At 38.4% G+C, this 24,501-nt stretch overlaps 4 protein-coding genes across 4 annotated transcripts; all 4 read left to right on the forward strand.

Annotated features, from left to right (window-relative positions):
- The first annotated feature begins 2,618 nt into the window (after nt 1-2,618).
- On the forward strand, nt 2,619-3,473 carry LOC145226584 (uncharacterized). Its single transcript, XM_080092302.1, has one exon. The coding sequence runs from the start codon at nt 2,619-2,621 to the stop codon at nt 3,471-3,473; it is 855 nt and encodes a 284-aa protein (XP_079948428.1).
- Nucleotides 3,474-6,021: 2,548 nt separating this feature from the next.
- On the forward strand, nt 6,022-10,275 carry LOC145226745 (solute carrier family 22 member 3-like). The gene is made up of 9 exons (XM_080092314.1): nt 6,022-6,035; nt 6,641-6,795; nt 7,306-7,495; nt 7,907-8,030; nt 8,090-8,178; nt 8,403-8,645; nt 8,979-9,258; nt 9,516-9,688; nt 10,155-10,275. Exons 1-9 carry the CDS (start codon nt 6,022-6,024, stop codon nt 10,273-10,275), a joined length of 1,389 nt encoding a protein of 462 aa, XP_079948440.1.
- Nucleotides 10,276-11,997: 1,722 nt separating this feature from the next.
- LOC145209303 (organic cation transporter protein-like) lies at nt 11,998-18,667 on the forward strand. The gene is made up of 12 exons (XM_080079568.1): nt 11,998-12,212; nt 12,454-12,563; nt 12,626-12,796; nt 12,875-12,978; nt 13,507-13,661; nt 13,900-14,089; nt 14,502-14,625; nt 14,689-14,777; nt 15,209-15,429; nt 16,015-16,123; nt 16,222-16,321; nt 16,737-18,667. The coding sequence occupies exons 1-12, from the start codon at nt 12,077-12,079 to the stop codon at nt 16,911-16,913; spliced, it is 1,686 nt and encodes a 561-aa protein (XP_079935694.1). The 5' UTR covers nt 11,998-12,076; the 3' UTR covers nt 16,914-18,667.
- A 119-nt stretch (nt 18,668-18,786) lies between these two features.
- On the forward strand, nt 18,787-21,672 carry LOC145226904 (solute carrier family 22 member 6-A-like). The gene is made up of 6 exons (XM_080092325.1): nt 18,787-19,051; nt 19,250-19,745; nt 20,363-20,517; nt 21,027-21,216; nt 21,397-21,520; nt 21,580-21,672. Exons 2-6 carry the CDS (start codon nt 19,672-19,674, stop codon nt 21,670-21,672), a joined length of 636 nt encoding a protein of 211 aa, XP_079948451.1. The 5' UTR covers nt 18,787-19,051; nt 19,250-19,671.
- The last annotated feature ends 2,829 nt before the right edge of the window (nt 21,673-24,501 follow it).

The following is a 24,501-nucleotide window of genomic DNA, read 5'->3' on the forward strand; positions in this document are numbered from 1 at the left end:
TTGTTTGTTCTGCATTTGATATTGCCTGAATTTCAGTGAGGCATTTAACTTCACAGTCACAAATTTATTTTTTCTTTGATTGCATTAAGAACTAAAACTGAGTATTTCTTGTTGTTGCTTATTCCTGCATGGCATTGGAGTAGCAGATGTTTTATACCATATTTTCTTAAAAGTTTTTGATTTAGTTATTTATCATAAATGTCGTGACTTTTCAAGGTGTTAGATGACCTTTTTTTCTTTTTCAAGGTGTTAGATACACTTATTTAATTCAATGATAACTGCAACAACTGAAACTCACGTACAGTCATCTTAAAAAGTTACCACTAATCTTCAAACACATAAATTATAAGATTGCAAAATAATTATCTAACTGTTCTCATTCTCACTGCCGAACTTAAGAATATAGTACACGGGTTTGGCTTTGGAGTTCACTGACGCGAAGCAGACAACACAACTAGCCCTACGTCACAGGAGGGGCTGCGGCAGCCACAGCCCCCTGTCGCCTATTTCGCCCGGCATGTAGCTTTTCCAAGTGCGCATGCGCACAACTGCAAACCGTCATGAAACGTCACGAAACTGGAGCTGCAGCTCCACCATAGAAAACATATTAATGCAATAATTTTTTTAAGAAAAAGGAAAAAAAATGCCGATCAAGGTGCATTTTTTTCTAATTATATATTGCTAAAGAATAAAAAAAGAGAATATAATGGAAGTTATCTGTGATATTGTGGTAGGAATATTAAGTAAAAATATCTAGGGGGAGCTGCAGCTCCGCAGCCCCCTCGCAGGAGCCGCCCCTGCTGTTGGGCGAATTTCCGCAAATTACAACTCCTCATTTCTGTGAAGCATTTCCCGCACACGGTGTGGAGCACTTCATTTTCACCAGTGGCCCACCTGTACATTCCAAGGCAAGGAGATTGCCTCCTGAAAAACTGGCGATTGCTAAGAAGGAGTTTGACCATATGTTAAAACTGGGAATTATACGGCGATCCTCCAGCCCGTGGTCATCTCCACTGCACATGGTCCCGAAAGCTTCGGGAGACTGGAGACCATGTGGTGATTATCGACGCTTGAACGCAGCTACACTGTCCGATCGATACGCGATTCCTCATGTTCAGGATGTTTCCGCTCGTTTAGCGGGGCGCAGCGTTTTTTCAAAGATCGACCTTGTGCGTGGATATCACCAAGTTCCCATGGCACCAGCGGACATTGCAAAAACGGCGGTTGTAACTCCTTTCGGACTGTTTGAATTTCTCCGTGTGCCATTCGGCCTAAAAAAATCGGCTCAAGCTTTCCAGCGACTAATGGACACTGTCTGCCAACCTTTGGATTTCGTCTTCGTATATATTTGGATGATATTCTCGTGGCCAGCACATCGGTTTCTGAGCACCTTACGCACCTGAGGCAACTTTTTGAACAGCTCACCAGCCATGGTTTAGTTATTAACGTGGGCAAATGCAAATTCGGCGTATCAGAAATTGATTTTTTGGGACATAGGGTATCAAAAAAAGGGGGTAAAACCACTTCCGGATAAAGTAAAAGCTATCCAAGAGTTTCCACGCCCAACAACCATCAAAGGTCTGCAGCAGTTCGCGGGTATGATTAATTTTTACCACCGCTTTATTCCTGAATCAGCAAAAATCATGTCCCCCATATACTCAGCATTTGCAGGAAAACCAAAAAAGCTCTTGTGGAATACCTCTTTAAATTCAGCTTTTGAAGAAGCCAAGCAGGCCTTAGCAGAAGCAACTATGCTGCACCACCCGTTACCTCAGGCTCCAACTGCCCTCACTACAGATGCATCTGAACATTCTGCTGGCGCTGTTTTGCAGCAACACATTGAGGGCAAGTGGCGACCACTGGCATTTTTTAGTAAGCGGTTTCGTCTACCGGAAACAAAATACAGTGCATTTGACAGAGAGCTTCTTGCGTTATATCTATCGGTACGTCGTTTTCGGTATTTTCTAGAAGGTCGTCCGTTTGTGGTTTATACCGACCACAAGCCACTGACATTTGCGTTTTCTAAGGTATCCTCTCCATGGTCTGCTCGTCAGCAGCGACATCTGACCGCTATTTCGGAATTTACCACGGATGTACGCCATGTAGCCGGCAATCGAAATTGTGTGGCAGACACTGTTTCACGTGGAGAAGTTAACGCAGTTCATTTTCCCTTAGATATGGATTACGTTGCTCTCGCAAAGGCTCAACTTGTCCCAGAGGTTCAAGCCTATCGCACAGCGATAACTAATCTCAAGCTTGAAGACATTGAAGTCCGACGATCTGGCACAAAGCTCTTATGTGACACTTCCCAAGGCACACCCCGCCCTATAGTACCGGCGTCATGGCAGCGGAAAGTTTTCGACTTGGTACATGGACTTTCCCATCCATCCATTAGAATCACTAAGAAACTAATGACCTGAAAATTCGTGTGGCACGGCCTGCGAAAGCAAGTGGGTTTGTGGGCCAAACAATGTGTGCGTTGCCAACGTTCAAAGATTCAGAGACATGTCCGTGCGCCTTTATCAAACTATCCACCATGCAGCGGCCGGTTCACCCATGTCAACATTGACATAGTGGGACCATTGCCACCCTCACAGGGTAACATCTACCTGCTTACGATGATCGACCGATTCACACGTTGTCCAGAAGCAATACCAATGCCTGATGCAACCGCTGTGACTTGTGCGCGCGCTTTTATTTTCAACTGGATGTCACGCTTTGGGTTGCCGCAGGATATTTCTTCAGACCGAGGTCCCCAGTTCACCTCAGCTCTATGGACAGCATTTAACGAACTACTTGGCATTAGGGTGCACAGAACTACCAGTTTCCACCCTCAAGCGAACGGCCCTGTGGAGCGTTTCCATCGGCATCTGAAAGCTTCTCTAAAGGCTCGCTTACAAGGTTCCAACTGGGTTGACGAATTGCCATGGGTAATTCTCGGTATTCGCACTTGCCCGAAGGAAGATCTACAAACCTCCTCCGCTGAATTGGTTTATGGTTCAAATCTGTCCGTTCCTGGTGATTTTTTTGTAAACAAACCGCAGTGTCCACAGCAAATCCTGCCAGCCCTGCACGAATCATTCCGACATCTAGTCCCGCCGCCGATGTCACGACATCATGAAGTAAAGACACATGTTCCTACAACACTTCGCACGAGTGATTATGTTTTTGTCCGAGTTGACAAGCATCGCCCACCTCTATCGCCGCCATACAACGGTCCTTTTAAGGTGATGCGTCGCAGTGACAAGACGTTCACATTGGATATAGGTGGACGTAACCAGACAATTTCAATCGATCGCCTGAAGCCAGCGTACCTTGACGAGACACAGCCTGTTTACATGCCTGAGGTACCCCGCCGTGGAAGACCACCTGTGCATACGACTTCGCCACCAGCACCACCCAGCAACTTGGAGCCGGAAATCGTCCAAACGCGCATTGGTCGAACTATTCGTCCGCCTGTACGTTTTCGTTAAGTTCGCTTCTGGAGGGGGTAATGTAGCGACCCTGTGATTCTCTACATGCATAGGACGCGAAGCGAACCTTTTTCTTTATTGTCTCGTGTTGTCTTTTTATGTGCGGTGTTGTGGCTCTCGCGTCATTCGATTAACTTGTTCAAATAAAGTGTACGTCGCCTCAGTGTTAATATTATATTATTACTAAACCTCACCCAAACGTAAATAGCACTATTCATAAGCAATTTTCCCCGTGATTCAGCGTTAGTTTCACCCAAGGTCACACTCAACTACTGTTTTGCAGCAACTGGTCCACGCAATTAAAATTCTTATTATTACACAACATTAAATGAAGCAAATCACAACGGATCATTCAAACTAGTGACAGAGGATAATTACTTCCACGAATGAAAAACTCTACGTCCATTGTCTTAAACCAGTGATTTTCGATTGTTGTTCCATGGAACACTATTAAAACTAATAAATTTATTGTGGCACTTCTGACAATCTTTTACGGCAACCAATATTCCGCGGAACACTGCTTGAAAGTCACTGGCTTTTACAACTACAAAAGTTTATCATTCCGCTTCAACAAACACACAACCGCAGCACTTAAGTGAGCCACAACGGCTGTTGGGTTCATGTGTCGGTATTTTTTGCAGTTCGCTGCACAATTAGGATACCCTTCTACAGGCAAGAACTTGATCATGGCTTATTGGAAACAGTAATGCTTAAAAGGTTCGTTTTTTGTAGTTAATATTGAGTATCGCACTTAGTTTTGATATGTACTCATATTCAAGATAAATAAACAGTTTTACAGTTTACGCACATTGTCTGGGTGTTGAAAGACAGGCGGAACTATATTAGTTTACGAGACATAATGTTTCTAATCAACTAATTTTAATGTTTTTTCTACTTGTTAAAAACTTCAAAAAGTTTTTTATCGTTTTGCATGTGCACGGGGATAGTAAATTAGTTTTACATATGACCAAATTTAAAAATACAAATAAAAAAGTAAACGTAATATAACGGATATAGCCCCAAAGCTGTTTGTGATGTATTTGACACATTTCATAACATTACGGTTCTATACCAAAGCGATAAAAATATTTAGGTCACTGGTGCAGCAAAACAAAGACGCGGTGCTTGATTTTCAACGAAAAAGAAAGCGGAAACGGATAAAAAAACAATCCAAAAAAATTTCAATGTTTGCATGTTGGCACAGTTGGATTGTGGTAAAACTTTTCTGCCGAAAACAATTTGTATCGTGTCATCCAAGCCACAAGCGTTTTTTTATTTATCGCAGTGATTCTATCACCGGTTAATCGTCTAATGCAGTGGTCGGCAACCGCCAGTCCGCGGTCGGCTGCCGGTCCGCGAGAAGTTCGTTACCGGGTCGTATAGTTTTCAGGTTAAATGAAACATTTCCCCCGTGCATCCCGGGTATGATAAACCAATTTAAGCGTTTTTATTGCTAATTATTTGTAGTTTTTTTAAAGACCGGTCCGCGATATAATTTCAGTTTCAAAACAGTCGGCAGTGCAAAAAAAAGTTGGCGACCTCTGGTCTAATGGTTTGAAAAACTAACAAAAAAAGTTTCTTTTTTCAGAAAAGTTTAACATACCAAATTTTAGACACGTTTTTCCAGTGTAATACATTTTATTGAGTCAATTTTTTTATTAATATAAACCTCAATCAATGATGGATCTATCTGCCTGCGAAAGGTTATTAACGGACATTTCCGGCAACGGCAGATACGAAAAACTGTTGGTTCTGATTGCTTTGCTTCAGGCCATAAGTGGAAGTTTTCTTCACACCTGCTCAGTTTTCATCCGTAAGTATATATAGCGAGGTTTATTGGTCCATAGTTTCAAATGTTGCTGAACACAAAAAAAACAGGTTAATCTTGTTCGTATGTAGTACACCAAGCCACTTAAAGGCGTTATATCGAATCAAGCCAGTCTCCCAAGCATTACCATATGGCAAGGCACCGAGTAGAAAAAATTGAATTTTATTTGTATGTTTTACCAAAACTAGCTACTTTTACTTTTGCAGTCGGTTTACCTGATTCACGTTGTTACATTCCAACAATTGACAACATCTCGTCTTTCGCAAATAACAGCTTCGTCCGGGATGTGTTTATACCATGGGATGACAGAACAAAGGTATAATTACAGTTGGTACCAATTGGAAAAAGCATGACAAAGTGGCTTTAAATTTGTACAGGATTACAGTCGTTGCCTTCAATACAACTACAATCTAAGTGCATGTGATGGAAATTACACATCTGAATGTATCAAGCATGTCACACTTAATGCGACGCAACTTCCAATAACTAATTGTGCTGATGGTTATTATTACGACCGATCTGCATTTCACGAGTCGGCCACAACAGAGGTAGCAATATGTTGCAAGTAAACTGTTGGTTTTCTGTTAATGTACCATGTTTTGAGAGACTATAATCAATTTTTGTTTTTAGTGGGATCTTGTTTGTGACAATTTATATCTAATGACGTTTAGTTCATCTTCATACTACCTTGGTCTGGTTTTTGGCGCAGCTGTTGGAGGAATGGCAGGAGACAGGTAAAGATTTAAAGTTAAATCTTGGTCATGACTTGGCACCAGTCTGACAGAAACGTGTACACTTCGATCACACTTGGCTTTTCATCAATTATACATGCTCTAGTGATTCGCTGGCAGAAACTTCATCTTTTCAAGAGTTGAATCTTTTCAACTTTGTAAGAGAAACCCGACACGTTACACTCGACTTTACTCGGGCAATGTTGCGTGGAACTCTCGACTTTAATCAAACAACTTTAGCACGTTACACTCAACCTACCTAAATCACCTTGTACGAATTACCCGAATATACCTAAATAACCTTGGACAAAACACTCGACTTATTTAAATCACGTTGGTCAAACCATTTGACTTTAGTCGAGGGACCCTGCAAAAAAATTAGAGTTACTCAAATGACTTGGCACGAAACAAAACCTGGTGTGAACTCGTATACGCACAATTAAAGTTTCTAAACTTGTCGCTTCTGTAATGTATTGGTTTTAGGTCTCAGACTTGCTATGTAACCATTACTGATTGCTTCTACCATATCAATAAACGTTGTAGAATAGGTTGAATTTATGGATTAATATAAATTAATGTTGCTGTCAGTTTATAAACCTTTTTGTCAGGTTTGGTCGTGTATTGGTGATTCGGGTGGCGGCAGTTTTCACCTTTGCAAGCAGCTTGGCACTCGCATTTTCCACAAACGTTTACGTTTTGATTGTCATGAGATTTCTCGTCGCTTTTTGCTTCATGCCGGTGTCGGTTAATGGGTTTGTTTACGGTAAGTAGAAAATACAGATTTTGTAAACTAAAAAAAAAAAAATAAACTTTATTGACAAATTCAAAAGTAAACTGCCAGATCACTGAAATAAAATGTGCTTCTAACGGTTTTAATGTATTTTTATTAATCTGGTATCAAAAATAATAAAACAGGCATAGATAAGCATCAACACTGGGCAAAAAAAAGAAAAAAAACTAGGGCCAGTATTTTACGTTACTATCAACGTGTCAATGAGTTGTATACAGCGCCTATAGGCGCCAAAAGATTGCTTTAACACAACATTTACTGGTTTACAATCGTAAGCGTTTGCAAAGGTTTTCGTATTTTTGAAAAGGGTTTATCGTTTACACTCAGCATCTTTAATAATTATTAAATTATCTATCTACTATAATTTAACTTTAATTATCTATTATAATAGACCCAATACCCATACATAATTTTATCAAAATTTAGCCAATACACGATGTTTCAAATTAATTATTTTTGTATGTATTTTTATGTCTATTTTAGCTTGTGAAATATCTCGACTGAAATTTCGTCCTCTTCTCGGTTCTCTTGTAAACTTCTTATTCAGTGTCGGTGGCATCTTATTAGCTGGATTGGCTTATCGCTGGAGAAACTGGCGGGAATTACAAATTGTTATTTCTGTGGCCAACCTCATAATTATGTGCGGAATGTTATTCCTGCCCAAATCACCAGGGTAAATATGAATACAGTAGGAGTTTTGGAAAAAACAACTTTCATTGGTGCCCATGCATTTTTTTTGGGGGGGGGGGGAACTGTAGTAACATAAGACTTAAATAAATTGGACGTCTTGTGGAGGACCCTAAAAAGTTATCATGGACCACCAATTAGAAGTGACTGTACGTTTACACAATGCATTGAATACTGTTCACCAACTATTTATAAAAAAGGCTTGATTATCTGTTAAATGGCGCGACTCAGGTGTTTTGTACCTTAAACGCAAAGCACCGTATGTTTCTGTGGAAGGAAAAAAGGGGAATTCAGCGGCAACTGTGTTGCAAACTTTTTTCTGCTGAAAGTTTTAGGTGTAAAGAGTTACGGATTTACTTTTTTTCATATCATAACAACAAAGAAAGTAAAAATTTAGATGGCTGCTGTCGTGCAACAAAAACAAAGAAGCAGCTCGCGTTTGCCACCTAATGGCGAAAAGAAACAAAGGAACATTTAGCAATGAGACCTTTGAAGAAGCAAGTAGAACATCTGATAAATCGGTAACTCTAATGTGTTTGATTTCAAATCAACCAGGACCAAAATAGACTTGTGTTGCTAGAAATCAACTGTTGGTATTGGAGAGCTGATGAAACGTCCCTATCTTCGATTCATGTTGTGCAGCAATGCGGTCATTTGGTTCGTTACAAGGTGAACCGCTGTTTTCGCAATTTTCTTGTAGGCATTTGCCAAATGATGTTTTAAAATTGACAAAGTTACTTTGAGTTTTTGAGGCATTGTACTTTTTCTTCCATTTTTGGGGATTAAATACGCAGTAACTTTAGGTTCTTACTTTTGTCCAAAAAATTGACAACGCAGTTTAGCAAAAAATGGTAGCCCTTTGCCCGCAATACTGAATTATCGCTTTCTTGCAGCTTCGTGAACTTTGGTGTTTTACTGAACACTGGATCCCTAGCCGGAAATATGTACATTAACTTTTTACTTGGTGGCGTTTTGGAGGTTTGCGTATCTATTGCGAGTGTTCCTATGATTACCAAGCTTGGGAGAAGAAACTCTACCGTTGGAACATTGGCTGTGACCAGCTGCTCTTGCTTCCTATCAACGGTTGCCATTACACTGGGTAGCGCAAACTCAGGTTACTTCATTAAGCTTGTTGGGTGGGCGGTATAGAATGTTCACTGAATTTCTTATTAGGTTGTAACAGTTAGACGACCTTAACATATCGGTTATTGATAATTTTTAAAGGTTGGTTGACGAAACTATTTAAGCAAACGTATGTTCTTATCTAAATATTCAGATATGTGCGTTTTGGTACAATTGATTGGAGAATCGTTTCTGAAAACAACCACACAAAAATCGGTACAAAATTAAACGTTACAAAACGACAACATGGTTTTTATCAGCAAATCCTGTTGGCATTCAATAAGTCAAGCTCTACAGTGGCTAAACAAGAATTTTTTCACAACGTAAAATAACCATGTATGATTCAGGAGCAGCAACAGCAGGGGTCGTTTTTGCAATGATTGGCCGGACGAGCAGCAGTGCCACATTTGCAGTGATTTACCAACACACGGGAGAGCTTTTCCCTACACCAGCAAGGTATCCCTACTTGAGAATAATGAACATGATTCCCATAAACAACAAAAAGTGTACATGTTAATTCTGCTCAGATCGACAGGATTTGGGTTTTCGTCTCTTGCTGCACGTGTTGGCGGTATACTGGCGCCATTTGCCATTCAACTGCAATATTCCTGGCCCTGGTTAACACCGGTAAGACTGAATTCAAACCTGCTTGTCGACCATAAAATGAACTTGAACGTTTAGTCAAAACTCTCAGAAATGTAAAAATAACAATCTGTTTTAAGCTTGATTTCTTAAACACGAAGTGAATAACACTAATTATCGAAATGACTTGTCTGGGTTTGAGCCTAAAAATAGCCTGTTTACACCTTGTTACGTTTTCTTGGTTCCTTTTATCGACCCACAGTTTTAAAAAACTTGCACAACAAAATCTGTTCTATACCCAGGTGGTGTTTGGGACGGTTGCGGCTTTCGGCAGTCTACTTGCTTCTCTGTTTCCCGAAACCAAGGGCCAGACTGCTCTAACCACTTTCGATGAAGCCGATGTATTCATGAGGAATCACTTTAGCTCATCTATTGTCACAAAACTTTTTTGCCTTCCCCGAGATGTTAAACCGAGGTTGTTATAGTTTATATAGTACCTTGTTAGGGTATATTTACCTACTTACGTTTTGGTAAAAAATGTTGTAATTTTTAACATCAATCTGTTGCTATTATCTACGTACACATAGTACAAGGCCTATTTATCGGATCAAATCGTATACCCGGACATTTCCAAGCGACACTACGTAGTCTAGAAACAGCTATATAGGAATCGAATACACGACATGAGCCTATGCGAGTTAGCCGCCCTACTGAGCTGATCTAAACGCCGACTTTAAGGATGATCATGACGTAAATTTTCATGTTGCTTATATCAGATTTATCCTATACAAGGAAGGGTGGGATTTTTTTCAGTTTCAGTTTTTCGTTCGCATGGAACAACTATGCACTGCAACTAGACTATAAAATTTATGCAACTAGCATAAGTCAATTGTGGTATGGTATGACATAAAGATTTCCACAAGGGTCTTTTTGTGTTTTAGATTCACGGATACAAAATGTGAGATGGTAAACCTGCAAGACAAACGAAATCTGAAAACACCTATGAACAAGATTGAGAGAGCGAGAATTTTGCCAACCAACGATCCACATTTTGATTTGTAGAAAAGTTTAACAATGAGAATAGGAAAAATATGTCATCACTTCTCCAAAGACATGATTATGTGCTTTATTTTTGAATCTAGGATGTTGTGTTAAAATGGTTTTGGAATTATTAGTTTTTTTCGCAAAGCATTGAGAAGCAAATATTACTTACAACACTCAAACCCCCCAAAACATGTAATATTTCGCACCCTTAACATGCAATATTAATTGTTGAAAAAAAAATACAAAAACATTTTCTGGTATATTGCTATTGCAGCATACCTTGTCACAGACGGTCGTCATTGCATCTTTGTTACACCCTATTTAGTCCAAGGCGTCCGGTTGGTAGCAGTGTCGTCTTTTTGAAAAAGTATTTTTGCATTAGCACACATGCTCAGCTTGGTCGTCGTATACATAAATGTGTTTCTGGAAAAGCCTATATTTGACAAAAATTTCTCCAGGTAAATGACTAAACAATTGTGCGGTTATTTTGTTTGTATGAGAGGTCTGGATTTCACTAGCAAAAAAAAAAGAGATCAAGTCATCGCCAGCTCTAAGCCACAATAGCGTAAGTAAGTTTTACCCAATTTCACCCAACGTGTAGGCCTATAGTTTGGCATCGATATTCAACTAAAGGTGGGGTTGGATTCACGCTGCAATATCCTGTAACGTTTGCAGTCTGAGAAGGTGGTTGCGTAAAGACCAATCTGTTCTCTTATATGCACTAATGTGGGTTATAGCTCTTCAAATATGTATAACCAGCAGGTGAGCAAAAATGTTAGTAATTAAATTATCAAGGGGGTTGTACCCTGTTGCTCACCACAAACTGGAGTGCCGTTTGATGGCTACACTAGCCAATGCGGCCGATCTCTCGTCACCAGCTGCACTGATGAGACCTTATAGGTCGAAACAGTGTGCACTGTCTGCAGCTTAAATTATCAACATTCATGGCAACAAACCAAGTTGAATTTCCCAACACCACTAAGCTTTCTTATAACGTCATCGTTTAAAAGCAGTTTCACATCATTGGCACGCATAAGCGCATGGTTTTGGAATGCGCTGGGAAATATAGGAGTGTTGATGGGAAAATATGGCAGTCCTTTGCATTCAAAGACTAGCATTCTTCAATTTGTATAGTAGCAATTTGTGTGTCGTGATTAAACCAACTTTTTTAATTTTATCGTAGAGCTCTGTTTCATAAACTTCTTTCTTTTATTTTCCTTGATAGCCAGGAAAAAACCAAACCAATGCTAGTGTGCAAATTGTTTTTTTCAATGTCCAAATGTAGGCGACTAATATGCGACGCGTTGTTATAAAAGAAAAACTTAGCTTCAGACGTATTTGCCAACATCATGTCCAGCGTCAGCGTTCTTGTACAGGAAAGATCAGCAAACATGTTCAATCTGGCTAATTAAGCTTTTCAATAACCACGGCATTATAACAGAACGACAGCATCCATTAAAAGCGACATGCACTCTATCTTTGTGCAAGTTGTTCTGCGAAAATTTTCGAGTTACTCAGAAGTACCGCGAAAAAAGGGACATAAATGGCGCGTACACCATCATGGACGGTTTAGAATTTGTTCATATGTTGGCAGCAACATAGTTCGTTTTTGGTGAAAACCTTAGTGAAGAAATTTGTGAAAAGCAGTTAGTTACTATCTCAGGAATCATTAATTCTTGTTTTCAGGTTTTTTTTGCATCTGAAAAACCTTTTAAAATTTCACGACTAGTATTACAAGGTTTTCGGTGTTATATCATAGCTTGTGCAACTTGGTTAATTTGTGGAATCTAGTTAGAACAGTTAACTTTATCAACAATATATGATGGAGCTGTCCGCATACGAAAGATTACTTACGGACATTTCGGGTAACGGCAGATACGAAAAACTGCTGGTGACAATCGCCTTGTTTCAGGCGATAAGTGCAAGTTTGCTGCACACCTGTTCAGTTTTTATACGTAAGCATGATCGTTGTTTTTGATTATATCTATCTTCAAATTGCTGCTGTTTTCAATTACTAAACTGAACTGCAGTTACTTTTGCGTACACTGACATGTAACATAACTCGACCTAGAGTCAGGCCCAAATATGGATTCAAATTTTGCAAAAAATGGAAAACAAGCAACAAATTTCTTCATGTACATTTACAAAATATTATTTTTAAGGTTTAGCCGATATCGTTTATCTTTGCTTTTGCAGTTGGTTTACCTGATTCGCGTTGTTACATTCCAACAATAGACAACATCTCGTCGTTCGCAAATAACAGCTTCGTCCGAGATATATTTATTCCATGGGATGACAGTACAAAGGTATATAATATATCTGAAATTAGTTGCCACTGGTATAACAAGTAAGAAAAAAACTTGTACAGGGCTATAGCCGTTGCCTTCAATACAACTACAATCTAAGTGCATGTAATGGAAATTACACAGCCGAATGCATCAAACATGTCACACTCAATGCAACGCAACGTCCAATAACAAACTGTGCTGATGGTTATTATTACGACCGATCTGCTTTTTACGAGTCAGCCACAACAGAGGTAGCAATGCGTTGAAAGTATTCGTCTATGCATCAATATAAACCGTTTGAAAGAAACTTATCATTTTGTATTTCTTAGTGGGATCTTGTTTGTGAAAATATATATCTAATGACACTCAGTTCATCTTCCTACTACCTTGGTCTCGTTTTCGGCGCAGCTGTTGGCGGGATGGCTGGAGATAGGTGACGTTCTTTACTGTTAACTAAAAAAATCACTAAAATTCATGGCTTTTACATACGGCCAACCTCTTACATACGGTTTCAGATGCGCCATGAATTCCTTATATTCCCCAATGTCTACTTCTTGTACAAATTATACACACACACACACATCACCTACGTGTATTGATCAGTTACAGGACGCTTGCAGTCTCTATCCTAGTTTGAATAATCAAGGCTATTGTTTGTTCGAGAAATAAGAAAATCACTAAAAATACTTTAGTGTTTATGATCATCACGAGGATGCAATGTGCCACTTTTAATCATACCCCTGTCCATCACGAACGATTTAGCGTACAAATTAACGAAATTCAACTTTTTCTTCAGCACCAGCAGTCAATAAATTGTTGACAAAACATATTGTGTCGGTCGAGAATACTTATTGGACTGAAATAACAAAATAAACTAAATTAATGATTTCTTATTCCAATACTCAAAATCAAACGGATTTTGCTACAACAATTTCCCTGTATTTTACTTAAGTTTTTTCAGGTTTGGTCGCGTTTTGGTGATTTGGGTGGCAACAGTTTTAACGTTTGCCAGCAGTCTTGCGAGCGCATTTACTGGCAACATTTACGTTTTGATTGTCATGAGATTCCTTGTCGCTTTCTGTTTCATGCCGATTTCGGTGAATGGATTTGTTTACGGTACGTGACCTATACACTCTATTATTTTATTTTCCTATGAATTTCTAAACTTTGTGCCCAAAGGCATTTCTCAGTGTGCTGTGAAGTATTTGTTATGACAAAAGTGTTTCGTGTTTGACCACGACAAAACATATAACCACTTAGAGTGTTGATCAAACTGAAATAAATAAAAAACTATTCTGCCATATGTGCAGGGTATTTTTATTTTATCATGTAAGCTTTTTGTGTCTTTTTTCAGCTTGTGAAGTATCACGGCTGACATTTCGTCCAATTCTCGGCTCTTTGGCAAATGCCTTCTTCGGCCTGGGCTGCATCATATTAGCTGGATTGGCTTATCAGTGGAGAAACTGGCGGGATTTACAAATCGCGATTTCTGTGGCCAACCTTTTGATTATGTTCGCTATGTTACTTTTGCCAAAATCACCAGGGTAACTATGCCAACAGTAGTATATATAATTTTGAAAACAAGTGTTAAACAAATACAGGATTATTGAGTTTTGTACAAAAAAATAATGAACATCTAACTTGGACGTTAAATCGGTAGCTCTCAAATCTATTTTGGGTAATTCTTATTGCATTTTCTACTTTTTTTCGCGAAATAATTCCCATTTCAGTTTACAAACATTGATATAAGTTTTACAGATTGTTCTGCAAGAAATTATGGTTATGGTACCGAAAACCAAACGATTTTATCCAAATATGCTTTGTGTTAAAAGACATATCGTTACCAATAAGATAGGCGGTAAAAAATCTAGTCCAGTTTCACAAAATGTATGTATTCTGTTTTAGACATTTTGAAATGAATCAAAGTGTACGTTTCTAGTTTTGTTTTTTATCTAGATGGTTGCTGTCACGCAACAAAAAGAAAGAAGCGGCTCGCGTTTGCCACCTAATGGCGAAAAGAAATAAAGGAACATTTTGCAGTGAGACATTTCAAGAAGCAAGCAGAACAACTGATGAATCAGTAATTGATTTTTGTTGTTAAACAATTAAGTTTAAATCATATTTGTTTTGCCACTAAATCTAGAAATCAACTGTTGGTATTGGCGAGCTTATGAGACGACCCTATCTTCGATTCATGTTGTGCAGCAATGCGGCCGTTTGGTGTATCACGAGGTAAACTGTTGTTTTTTTGCAATTTCCGCCTTTTAATTCTCTCCTTTTTACTGGAAAAGTACCGGATAGGTTTTATGTAAATGTTTGGACACCAACTGGTATAAATAGGACATTAACTGCGTTTCAAACTTGCATTTGTAAGTTTATAGTTACGAGTTGTTTCAGAAAAACTAAATAATAATAAACACGGTAAATCAAACAAATGAACTGTTTAACTGAAATCAAATGCTTTTATTTGTTTCAAAGGATTAAAGTTCCATTTGCTACAGTTTTTTAAACATTTTACAAATGGAAAACCGTAGTGTAAGTCGAGGTGGTTTTTCTAAATGTAACTAATGTTTATACAATCAGCACATCGTTTGCAACCGATACCTAAGTGTCTTATATCATATTTTCACTATTAAAATACTAAATTAGTCGTTCTTTCGCAGCTTGGCATATTTTGGTGTTCTTTTGAACAGCGGATCTCTAGCGGGAAACGCGTACACCAACTATGCGTTAGGTGGCGTTTTCGAGGTGTGCTTTACTCTGCTGAGCATACCAATGATCACCAAGCTAGGGAGAAGAAACTCAACAGTTGGTACTATGGCGGTGACCAGCGCTTCGTGCTTCTTATCGACTGTTGCCATTGGCTTGGGCAACGCAAACACAAGTAACATAAACACTCTTTTACTTTTTTCAGATGGCTTATAGGCTACCCTGCCATACAAAACGTTAATGATGGTAAAATACGAAAGCTTTTTTTGTTGTTGTTGCGAAATGCTGTAAACCAGTGGTTTTGCCCTTTTTTAAACCGTGAAAACAAAGAATAAGTATTTGTACATTAGCATAAGTTTCGTTGACAAAAATACACGCTTTATTAGTTCGGGTACCGGGTACCGGGTACCGGGTACCGGGTACCGGGTACCGGGTACCGGGTACCGGGTACCGGGTACCGGGAACCTGAATAACATGACTTAGGATAGTGTCAGATGAAAAACAATTCACGGACTGGAAAAGTCCTGGGCAAATTTTCTGTAAATGTTTCAGACAACAGTTTGTATTAATAGCACATATAATGCTTTTCAAACTTGCATGTATCAGTTTAAGTACGAGTTGTTTCAGGAAAAAACAAAAAATAAACACTGTAAAACCAACGAAAAATAAAATCTTAAATGAAAAACATTTGTTTTCTCAATAAAATAGCATTTAAAAAGGAACTTGTCTCAACAAACAATAATCCGTTTGTGTCGAAAAGGTGCAGCAACAGCGGTCATCGTTTTTGCAATGATCGGTCGGGCAAGCACAAGTGCCACATTCGCAGTGATTTACCAACACACGGGAGAGCTTTTCCCGACACCGGGAAGGTATGCGCTTTATGAGGCTTACAAACTTGCATTCCATTATGCAAAATAGCTAACATCTCGTAAAATGAAATATAGTGATTGTTCATGTTTCTCCTCAGATCGACAGCTTTTGGACTTTCTACACTTGCCGCGTGTGTTGGCAGCATTCTGGCACCATTTACCATCCAACTCCAATATTCCTGGCCCTGGTTACCACCGGTAAAACCTTATTATTTTTGCATGGACCTGTACACAAACGGGATATTAACTTACATCCAGTGGTGGGATTCAGCCGGTTCGCACCGGTTCTATAGAACCGTCTCACGAAATTTTATGAGATCAGCTAACCGGTTAGCATTACCGGTTAATGTCAATGGACTTTTTGTAACAGAACCGCGGCTGAAAAATATAACTTTTGTGATAAAACCGGCTGACAAAAAATTTGAATCCCACCACTGCTTACAACCATATGTTTCTTTAATCGCCACCGAGACTTTTTGGTCGAATTCATGCGTCATTGCTTTCCGGTGTTTAAAACAGTTTCCGGTTGGGGTCCTAAAAAGATTGTGTGAAAATTAGTATTTCCAAGGCATATTTGCTGATCAATAAGTTAACAAATAAGTTACGTTTTCAGTTGGTGTTTGGAGCGTTTGCGGGTTTCGGCAGTCTGCTAGCTTCTCTGTTTCCCGAAACCAAGGATCAAACTGCTCTAACCACTTTCGATGAAGCCGATGTATTTATGAAGAATCACTTTCGCTCGCCGATTGTCACAAAACTCTTTTGTCTTCCCCGTAATGTTAAACCGAGGTAGTAAGATTTTTTATATTGCCCTTATAGGGTTCATGTGCCTGCTTACGTTTTTGTAAAAAAGTTCATTTTCCATCACAAACATGTTGTTTTAAATTATCATAGTACACATAGTACAAAGGCCTACTTATCGGACCAATTAGTCTCCCGGGACTTTCCAAGATAAGCTAGAAACAGCTAGCTTGTAATGGAATTGAAATCCACGATATGACCCTATATGCGGGTGTGATGGTGACCTCCGCTGGTCTAAACGGCGGCTTCAGGAACCCGGTTGCCCCTCCGCATGTAACAACCATGCATTACAATAAATGACTATGCAATTTACGCAACTAACATAAGTCAATTGTGGTATAACATATAGATTTCCACAAGGGTATTTTTGTGTTTTAGTTTCACGGATACAAAATGTGAAATGGTAAACCTGCAAGTTACCTCTTGAATTCAAACTTACCTCTTGATATGTAGACAAGTTTAACAATGAGAATGGGTATAACACGTCAGAACTCATTAAAAAACCTGATTACGTGTTTTACTCGTGTTGCAAGATGAATAAACCATAAACCATTCGTTTTTGCAAAACAGTGGAAAGCATACAAAACTTAACAACACCCCCAAAAAACATATAATACTTCTATCGCTAAAAACAAGTAAAAATGCCCATATAGTGCAATTTGGTTAGTGTAAAAGTATGTAGGCACTACATAACATAAAAACTGTTACAAACTTAAAGAAAATTTCGGCCCAGCACTATAGCTGTCCCACGATTGAGCAGTTTTCGGATTGATCGTGTTTTCGCGTAAACTTTTTTGCTTATCGTGAAAAATTTGCTGAATCTCTTTTCGGAAGAGACATAGTAGTAATATGTTATATAATTACCAAACCTCACCCAAACTAAAATAAGACCAATCGTAAACAATTTTACTCGCAATTCAGCATCAGTTTCACCCAAAGTTAAAATTCTTATTGCAATTAAAATTTTTATTATTACACATCAATAAATGAAGAAAAATCACAATGAATCATTCAAATTGATAACAGAGGATAATTACTTCCATGAATAAAAACTCTACGCCCATTGTGTTAAACCAGTGATTTTCGATTGTTTTCCATGGAACACAATTAAAACTAATAAATTTCTTGCGGCACTCCTGACAATTTTTTGTGGAAACCAACACCGGTCTGCGGAACACCGGTTGAAAGTCACTGGCCTTTATAACCACAAAAGTTTATCATTCCGCTTCATAAACACACAACCGCAGCCCTTAAGTGAGCCACAACGGCTTTTAGGTCCATGTGTCGGCATTTTCTTCAGTTCGCTGCACAGTTGGAACGTTCTCTTACAGGCACGAACTTCATCATGGCATATTGGAAACGGTAATGTTAAGGACAGGTTCGTTTTTTTGTGGTTAATATTGAATATCGCACTTAGTTTTGATATGTATAAACATGGAAGATAAATAAACAGTTTTACAGTTTACGCACATAACTTCTGTTGAAAGACGGGTGGAACTATATTAGTTTACGAGACATAATATTTCGACTTATTTACAGACTTATTTTAATGTTGTTGTTTTTTGTTTTGTTACTTTTTTAACAGTGAAAAGTCATTTATCGTTTTGCATGTGTACCGGGGATTGCGAATCTGCTTCACACAAGACCAAATTAGAAGATACAAATAAAAAATAAACTTAATTTAACGGATATACCCCAAAACTGTTTCACGAAAAGAAAGCGGAAACGGATAAATAAAATAAAAAAACTGCAATGTTTACATGTTGGCACAGTTGAATTGTGGTAAAACTTTTCTGCCGAAAATAATTTGTATCGTTGTCATCCATGCCATAAGCGGTCTTTTTATTTATCGCAGTGATTTTATCACCGAAATAGTCTAATGTTTTGAATAACTAACAAAAAGTTTATAAAACTAAAATTTTAGAAACGTTTTTCCAGTGTAATACATTTTGTCAAATAGATTTTTTTAATAATATAAACCCCAATCAATAATGGAACTGTCTGCTTGCGAAAGGTTATTAACGGACATTTCCGGCAACGGTATGCATAGATACGAAAAACTATTGGTCCTGATTGCTTTGTTACAGGCCATAAGTGGAAGTTTTCTTCACACCTGCTCAGTTTTCATACGTAAGTATATATAGCGAGGTTTATTGGTCCATAGTTTCAAATGTTGCTGAACACAAAAAAACAGGTTAATTTCGTTCGTATGTAGTACACCAAGCCACTTAAAGGCGTTATATCGAATCAAGCCAGTCTCCCAAGCTTTACCATATGGCAAGGCACCGAGTAAAAAAAATTGAATACTAGCTACTTTTACTTTTGCAGTCGGGTTACCTGATTCGCGTTATTACATTCCAACAATTGACAACATCTCGTCTTTCGCAAATAACAGCTTGGTCCAGGATGTGTTTATACCATGGGATGACAGAACAAAGGTATAATTACAGTTGGTACCAATAGAGGACTATAGCCGTTGCCTTCAATACAACTACAATCTAAGTGGATGTGATGGAAATTACACATCTGAATGTATCAAGCATGCCACACTTAATGCGACGCAACTTCCAATAACCAATTGTGCTGATGGTTATTATTACGACCGATCTGCATTTCACGAGTCGGCCACAACAGAGGGAGACAACGTGTTGCGAACAAAAGTGTTGGTTTTCAGTTAATATACCATGTTTTGAGAGACTATAGTCTATTTGTGTTTTTAGTGGGATCTTGTTTGTGACAATTTATATCTAATGACACTCAGTTCATCTTCATACTACCTTGGTCTCGTTTTTGGCGCAGCAATCGGAGGAATGGCAGGAGACAGGTGACGATTTAAAGTTAAATATTGGTCATAACTTGGGACCAGTCTGACAGAAACGCGTACACTTCGATCACACTTGGCTTTTCATCACTCACAACACGCTCTAGTGATTCGCTGGCAGACACTTTATCTTCTCAAGAGTTGAATCTTTTCAACTTTGTAAGAGTCACCCGACACGTTACACTCGACTTTACTCGAGTAATGTTGCGTGAAACTCGCGACTTTAATCAAACAACTATACCACGTTACACTCAACCTACCTAAATCTCCTTGTACGAATTACTTGACTATACTTTAATAACCTTGGACAAAACACTCGACTTATTCAAATCACGTTGCTCGAAACATTTGACTTTAGTCGAGGGACCCTGCAAAAAAATTAGAGTTACTCAAATGACTCTGCACGAAACAAAACCTGATGTGAACTCGTATAAGCACTTAAAGTATTTAAACTCTGTAGTTCTTCTTGTTTCAAACACCGTCGCGTCTGTAATGTATTGGATTTAGGCCTCAGACTTGCTCAGACCATTACTGATTGCTTCTACAATACCAATAAACTTTGTAGAATATGTTTAATTTATAAATTAATATTGCTGTCAGTTCATAAACCTTTTTGTCAGGTTCGGTCGTGTATTGGTGATTCGGGTGGCGGCTGTTTTTACCTTTGCAAGCAGCTTGGCACTCGCATTTTCCACAAACGTTTACGTTTTGATTGTCATGAGATTTCTCGTCGCTTTTTGCTTCATGCCGCTGTCGGTTAATGGGTTCGTTTACGGTAAGTAGAAATTACAGATTTTGTAAACTAAAAAAATATAACTTTATTGACAAACTCAAAAGTAACGAACTGTCAGATCACTGAAATAAAATGTGTTTCTAAAGGTTTGAATATATTTTTATTAATCTAGTATCAAAAGAACTAAAACATACATAGATAGGCATCAACACTAGGGAAAAATGAAGAAAAAAAGGGCCAATATTTTACGTTACTATCAACGTGTCAATGAGTTGTATGCGCCAAAAGATTGCATTAACACAACATTTACTGGTCTACACAAATGTAGAAATGTACAAATGTAGGCGTTTGCAAAGGTTTTCGTTTTTTGAAAAGGGTTTATCGTTTACACTTAGCATCTTTAATAATAAACCCAGTAGCATATAACCATATATGGTAGCATATAAGTAGCATATACCCATATAATTCTGTATACAGAATTTTATCAATATCTTGCCAATACACGCTTTTTACATTGGTGATTTTTTGAGTTACTTTTATGTTTCTTTTAGCTTGTGAGATATCGCGACTGAAGTTTCGCCCTCTTCTCGGTTCTCTTGTAAGCTTCTTATTCAGTGTCGGCAGCATCTTATTAGCTGGATTGGCTTATCGCTGGAGAAACTGGCGGGAATTACAAATCGCGATTTCTGTGGCCAACCTCATAATTATGTGCGGAATGTTATTCCTTCCCAAATCACCAGGGTAAATATGAATACGTAGTAACATAAGACTTAAATGTTTCTGTGGAAGGAAAAAGGGGAATTCAGCTGCAAGTGTTTTGCAAACATTTTTTCTGCTGAAAGCATTAGGTGTAAAGAGCTACGGATTTACTCTGTCTTTTTTCTAAGTTATATTATAACTGCAAAGAAAATATAAACTTAGATGGTTGCAGTTCCGCAACAAAAACAAAGAAGCAGCTCGCGTTTGTCACCTAATCGCGAAAAGAAACAAAGGAACATTTAACAATGAGACCTTTGGAGAAGCACGTAGAACATCTGATAAATCGGTAACTCCAATGTGTTTGATTTCAAATCAACCAGGACCAAAATAGACTTGTGTTGCTAGAAATCAATTGTTGGTATTGGAGAGCTGATGAAACGTCCCTATCTTCGATTCATGTTGTGCAGCAATGCGGTAATTTGGTTCGTCACAAGATAAACTGCTGTTTTCACAATTTTCGTACAAGCATTTACAAAAGGAATTTGTTTATTTGACAAAGTTGTTTCAAGTTTTTGACGCATTGTACGTTTCTTCCCCTTTTTGGCTTAAATACGTAGTAACTATAGGTTCTTACCATTGTCCTAAAAATTGACAACGCAGTTTAGCAAAAAAATGGTAGCCCTTTGCCCGCAATACTAAATCATTCGCATTCTTGCAGCTTCGTAAATTTTGGTGTTCTACTAAACACTGGATCTCTTGCCGGAAATATATACCTCAACTTTTTACTTGGTGGCGTTTTACATAGTACCTAGTTGGGGTATATTTGGCTACTTACGTTTTGGTAAAAAACTTGTAATTTTTAATATCAATCTGTGGCTATTATCATAGTACACATAGTACAAGGCCTATTTATCGGATACCCGGACATTTCCAAGCGACACTACGTAGTCTAGAAACAGCTAGCTCACAATAGGAATCGAATACATGACATGAGCATCTGCGAGTTAGCCGCCCTGCTTAGCTGGTCTAAACGCCGACTTTAAGGATGATCACGTCATAAAAATTTTCATGTTGCTTATATCAGATTTATCCTACAAAGAAGGGTGGGATTTTTTTCAGTTTCAGTTTTTCGTTCGCATGGAACAACTATGCACTGCAACTAATGACTACCAAATTTATGCAACTAGCTACAAGCATAAGTCAATTGTGGTATAACATAAAGATTTCCACAAGGGTATTTTTGTGTTTTAGGTTCACTGATACAAAATGTGAGATGGTAAACCCGCAAGACAAACGAAATCTGAAAACACCTATGGACAAGATTGAGAGAGCGAGAATTTTGCCAACCTACGATCCACATTTTGATTTGTAGAAAAGTTTAACAATGAGAATAGGAATAATACGTCAGCACTTCTCCAAAGACACGATTATGTGCTTTACTTTTGAATCTAGGATGTTGTGTTAAAATGTTTTTGGAATTATTAGTTTTTTTTCGCAAAGCATTGAGAAGCAAATATTACTTACAACACTCAAACCCCCCAAAACATGTAATATTCGCACCCTTAACATGCAATATTAATTGTTGAAAAAAAAAAATACAAAAAAACTTTTTCTGGTATATTTGTAACGTCCCGTGAACGCGCCCCGGTTACAGCGCGGAACGTCACACGAGGGGGAATTGAAACGCGATTCCTAAAGGTCTCCAACACGCAGTCCACACAGATAGGGTGTTTTGTAGATCTTATATTCAAACACTTTCAACGAAGAATGAAGAGGACGGTGGGAGGCGATAGAAACGACAGGAAACGGATAGGAAACGGTTTCTACAAAGACATGGCATTAGCACTGCGCTTTAAATGTAGGAATGTAACTTTAAGCTCACCAACTGTTATGGGAACCGGAAGACAACAAATAACATGGGCGATCCCAGAAATCACTGTCACACACCTAAATACACAATAAAACATGAGACCACAATATGCCATTATGACGTCATACACAATGCTTACCAAGCTATGTAGAGCAACAGTGTAGAAAGTCACGCTTCACGTGAATATCGTACAAGAACGCTGCGTAAACAAATACAACTTAAATAAACCCAACTACACGCACAGTACGACTATTAAAAAAGGGGAATGACATTTTAGGTCAAGTTCACAGCGGTTAGCAGTCATTATGATAATTCACAATATTGAGTCATTAAACACATATATACAAAGTGACTCACCAATAATCGTCAATAAACAGCTTTTCTACAACAACCGACACAGCACCGTGCTCCACGGAAGTCAGCAACAAAAAGAACTAAACCACGTTGCGTTATCACACAAAACTGGCAGTCCATTGTTACGTCACACAACGCAATAGATTACAACCGAAGTTGTACTGAGGAAATGCGGGAATCTATAGAAATCGGCAATTACTGGCAAATAAGATGTAACATATTGCTATTGCAGCATACTTGATCACAGACGGTCGTCATTGCATCTTTGTTAAACCCTATTTAGTCCAAGGCGTCCGGTTGGTAGCAGTATCGCCTTTTTGAATAGTACTTTTGCATTAACACACATGGCCAGCTTGGTCGTCGTATATACATAAATGTGTTTCTGGAAAAGCCTATATTTGACAAAAAATTCTCCAGGTAAATGACTAAACAATTGTGCGGAGGTCTGAATTTCACTTGCAAAAAAACAAAACAAAAAAGAGATCAAGTCATCGCCAGCTCTAAGCCACAATAGCGTAAGTAAGTTTTACCCAATTTCACCCAACGTGTAGGCCTATAGTTAGGCATCGATATTCAACTAAAGGTGGAGTTGGATGCTCGCTGCAATATCCTGTATACCGTTTGCAGTCTGAGAAGGTGGTTGCGTAAAGACCAATCTGTTCTCTTATATGCACTAATGTGGGTTATAGCTCTTCAAATATGTATAACCAGCAGGTGAGCAAAAATGTTAGTAATTAAATTATCGACATTCATGGCAACAAACTAAGTTGAATTTCCCAACACCACTAAGCATTGTTATAACGTTATCGTTTAAAAGCAGTTTCACATCATTGGCGCGCATATAACCGCATGGTTTTCGAATGCCCTGGGAAAGATGGGAGTGTTAATGAGAAAAAATAGTGATTTTGCATTCAAAAACTAGCATTCTCCAATTTGCATAGTAGCAATTTGTGTGTCGTGATTAAACCAACTTATTTTTATTTTATCGTAAAACTATGTTTCATAAACTCATTTCTTTTATTTTCTTTGATAGCCAGGAAAAAACAAACCAATGCTAGTGTGCAAATTGTTTTTTCAACGTCCAAATGTAGGCGGCTAATATG

The sequence above is a fragment of the Phallusia mammillata genome, chromosome 1 (genome assembly GCF_965637545.1).
Source record: "Phallusia mammillata chromosome 1, kaPhaMamm4.hap1.1, whole genome shotgun sequence".
In the NCBI taxonomy this organism is placed as follows: Eukaryota; Metazoa; Chordata; class Ascidiacea; order Phlebobranchia; family Ascidiidae; genus Phallusia; species Phallusia mammillata.

What these genes read in the sequence shown, in the direction of transcription:
- LOC145226745 (XM_080092314.1), top strand. An exon ending in GTCATTTGGTTCGTTACAAG is followed by an intron (nt 8,179 to 8,402) that starts GTGAACCGCTGT and finishes GCTTTCTTGCAG; the next exon opens with CTTCGTGAACTTTGGTGTTT. An exon ending in TACTTCATTAAGCTTGTTGG is followed by an intron (nt 8,646 to 8,978) that starts GTGGGCGGTATA and finishes TGTATGATTCAG; the next exon opens with GAGCAGCAACAGCAGGGGTC.
- LOC145226904 (XM_080092325.1), top strand. Translation starts at nt 19,672, where the DNA reads ATGACACTCAGTTCATCTTCATACTACCTTGGTCTCGTTTTTGGCGCA. An exon ending in GGAGGAATGGCAGGAGACAG is followed by an intron (nt 19,746 to 20,362) that starts GTGACGATTTAA and finishes CCTTTTTGTCAG; the next exon opens with GTTCGGTCGTGTATTGGTGA. An exon ending in GTAGAACATCTGATAAATCG is followed by an intron (nt 21,521 to 21,579) that starts GTAACTCCAATG and finishes TTGTGTTGCTAG; the next exon opens with AAATCAATTGTTGGTATTGG.
- LOC145226584 (XM_080092302.1), top strand. Translation starts at nt 2,619, where the DNA reads ATGATCGACCGATTCACACGTTGTCCAGAAGCAATACCAATGCCTGAT.
- LOC145209303 (XM_080079568.1), top strand. Translation starts at nt 12,077, where the DNA reads ATGATGGAGCTGTCCGCATACGAAAGATTACTTACGGACATTTCGGGT. An exon ending in CACCTGTTCAGTTTTTATAC is followed by an intron (nt 12,213 to 12,453) that starts GTAAGCATGATC and finishes TTGCTTTTGCAG; the next exon opens with TTGGTTTACCTGATTCGCGT. An exon ending in GGCGGGATGGCTGGAGATAG is followed by an intron (nt 12,979 to 13,506) that starts GTGACGTTCTTT and finishes AAGTTTTTTCAG; the next exon opens with GTTTGGTCGCGTTTTGGTGA.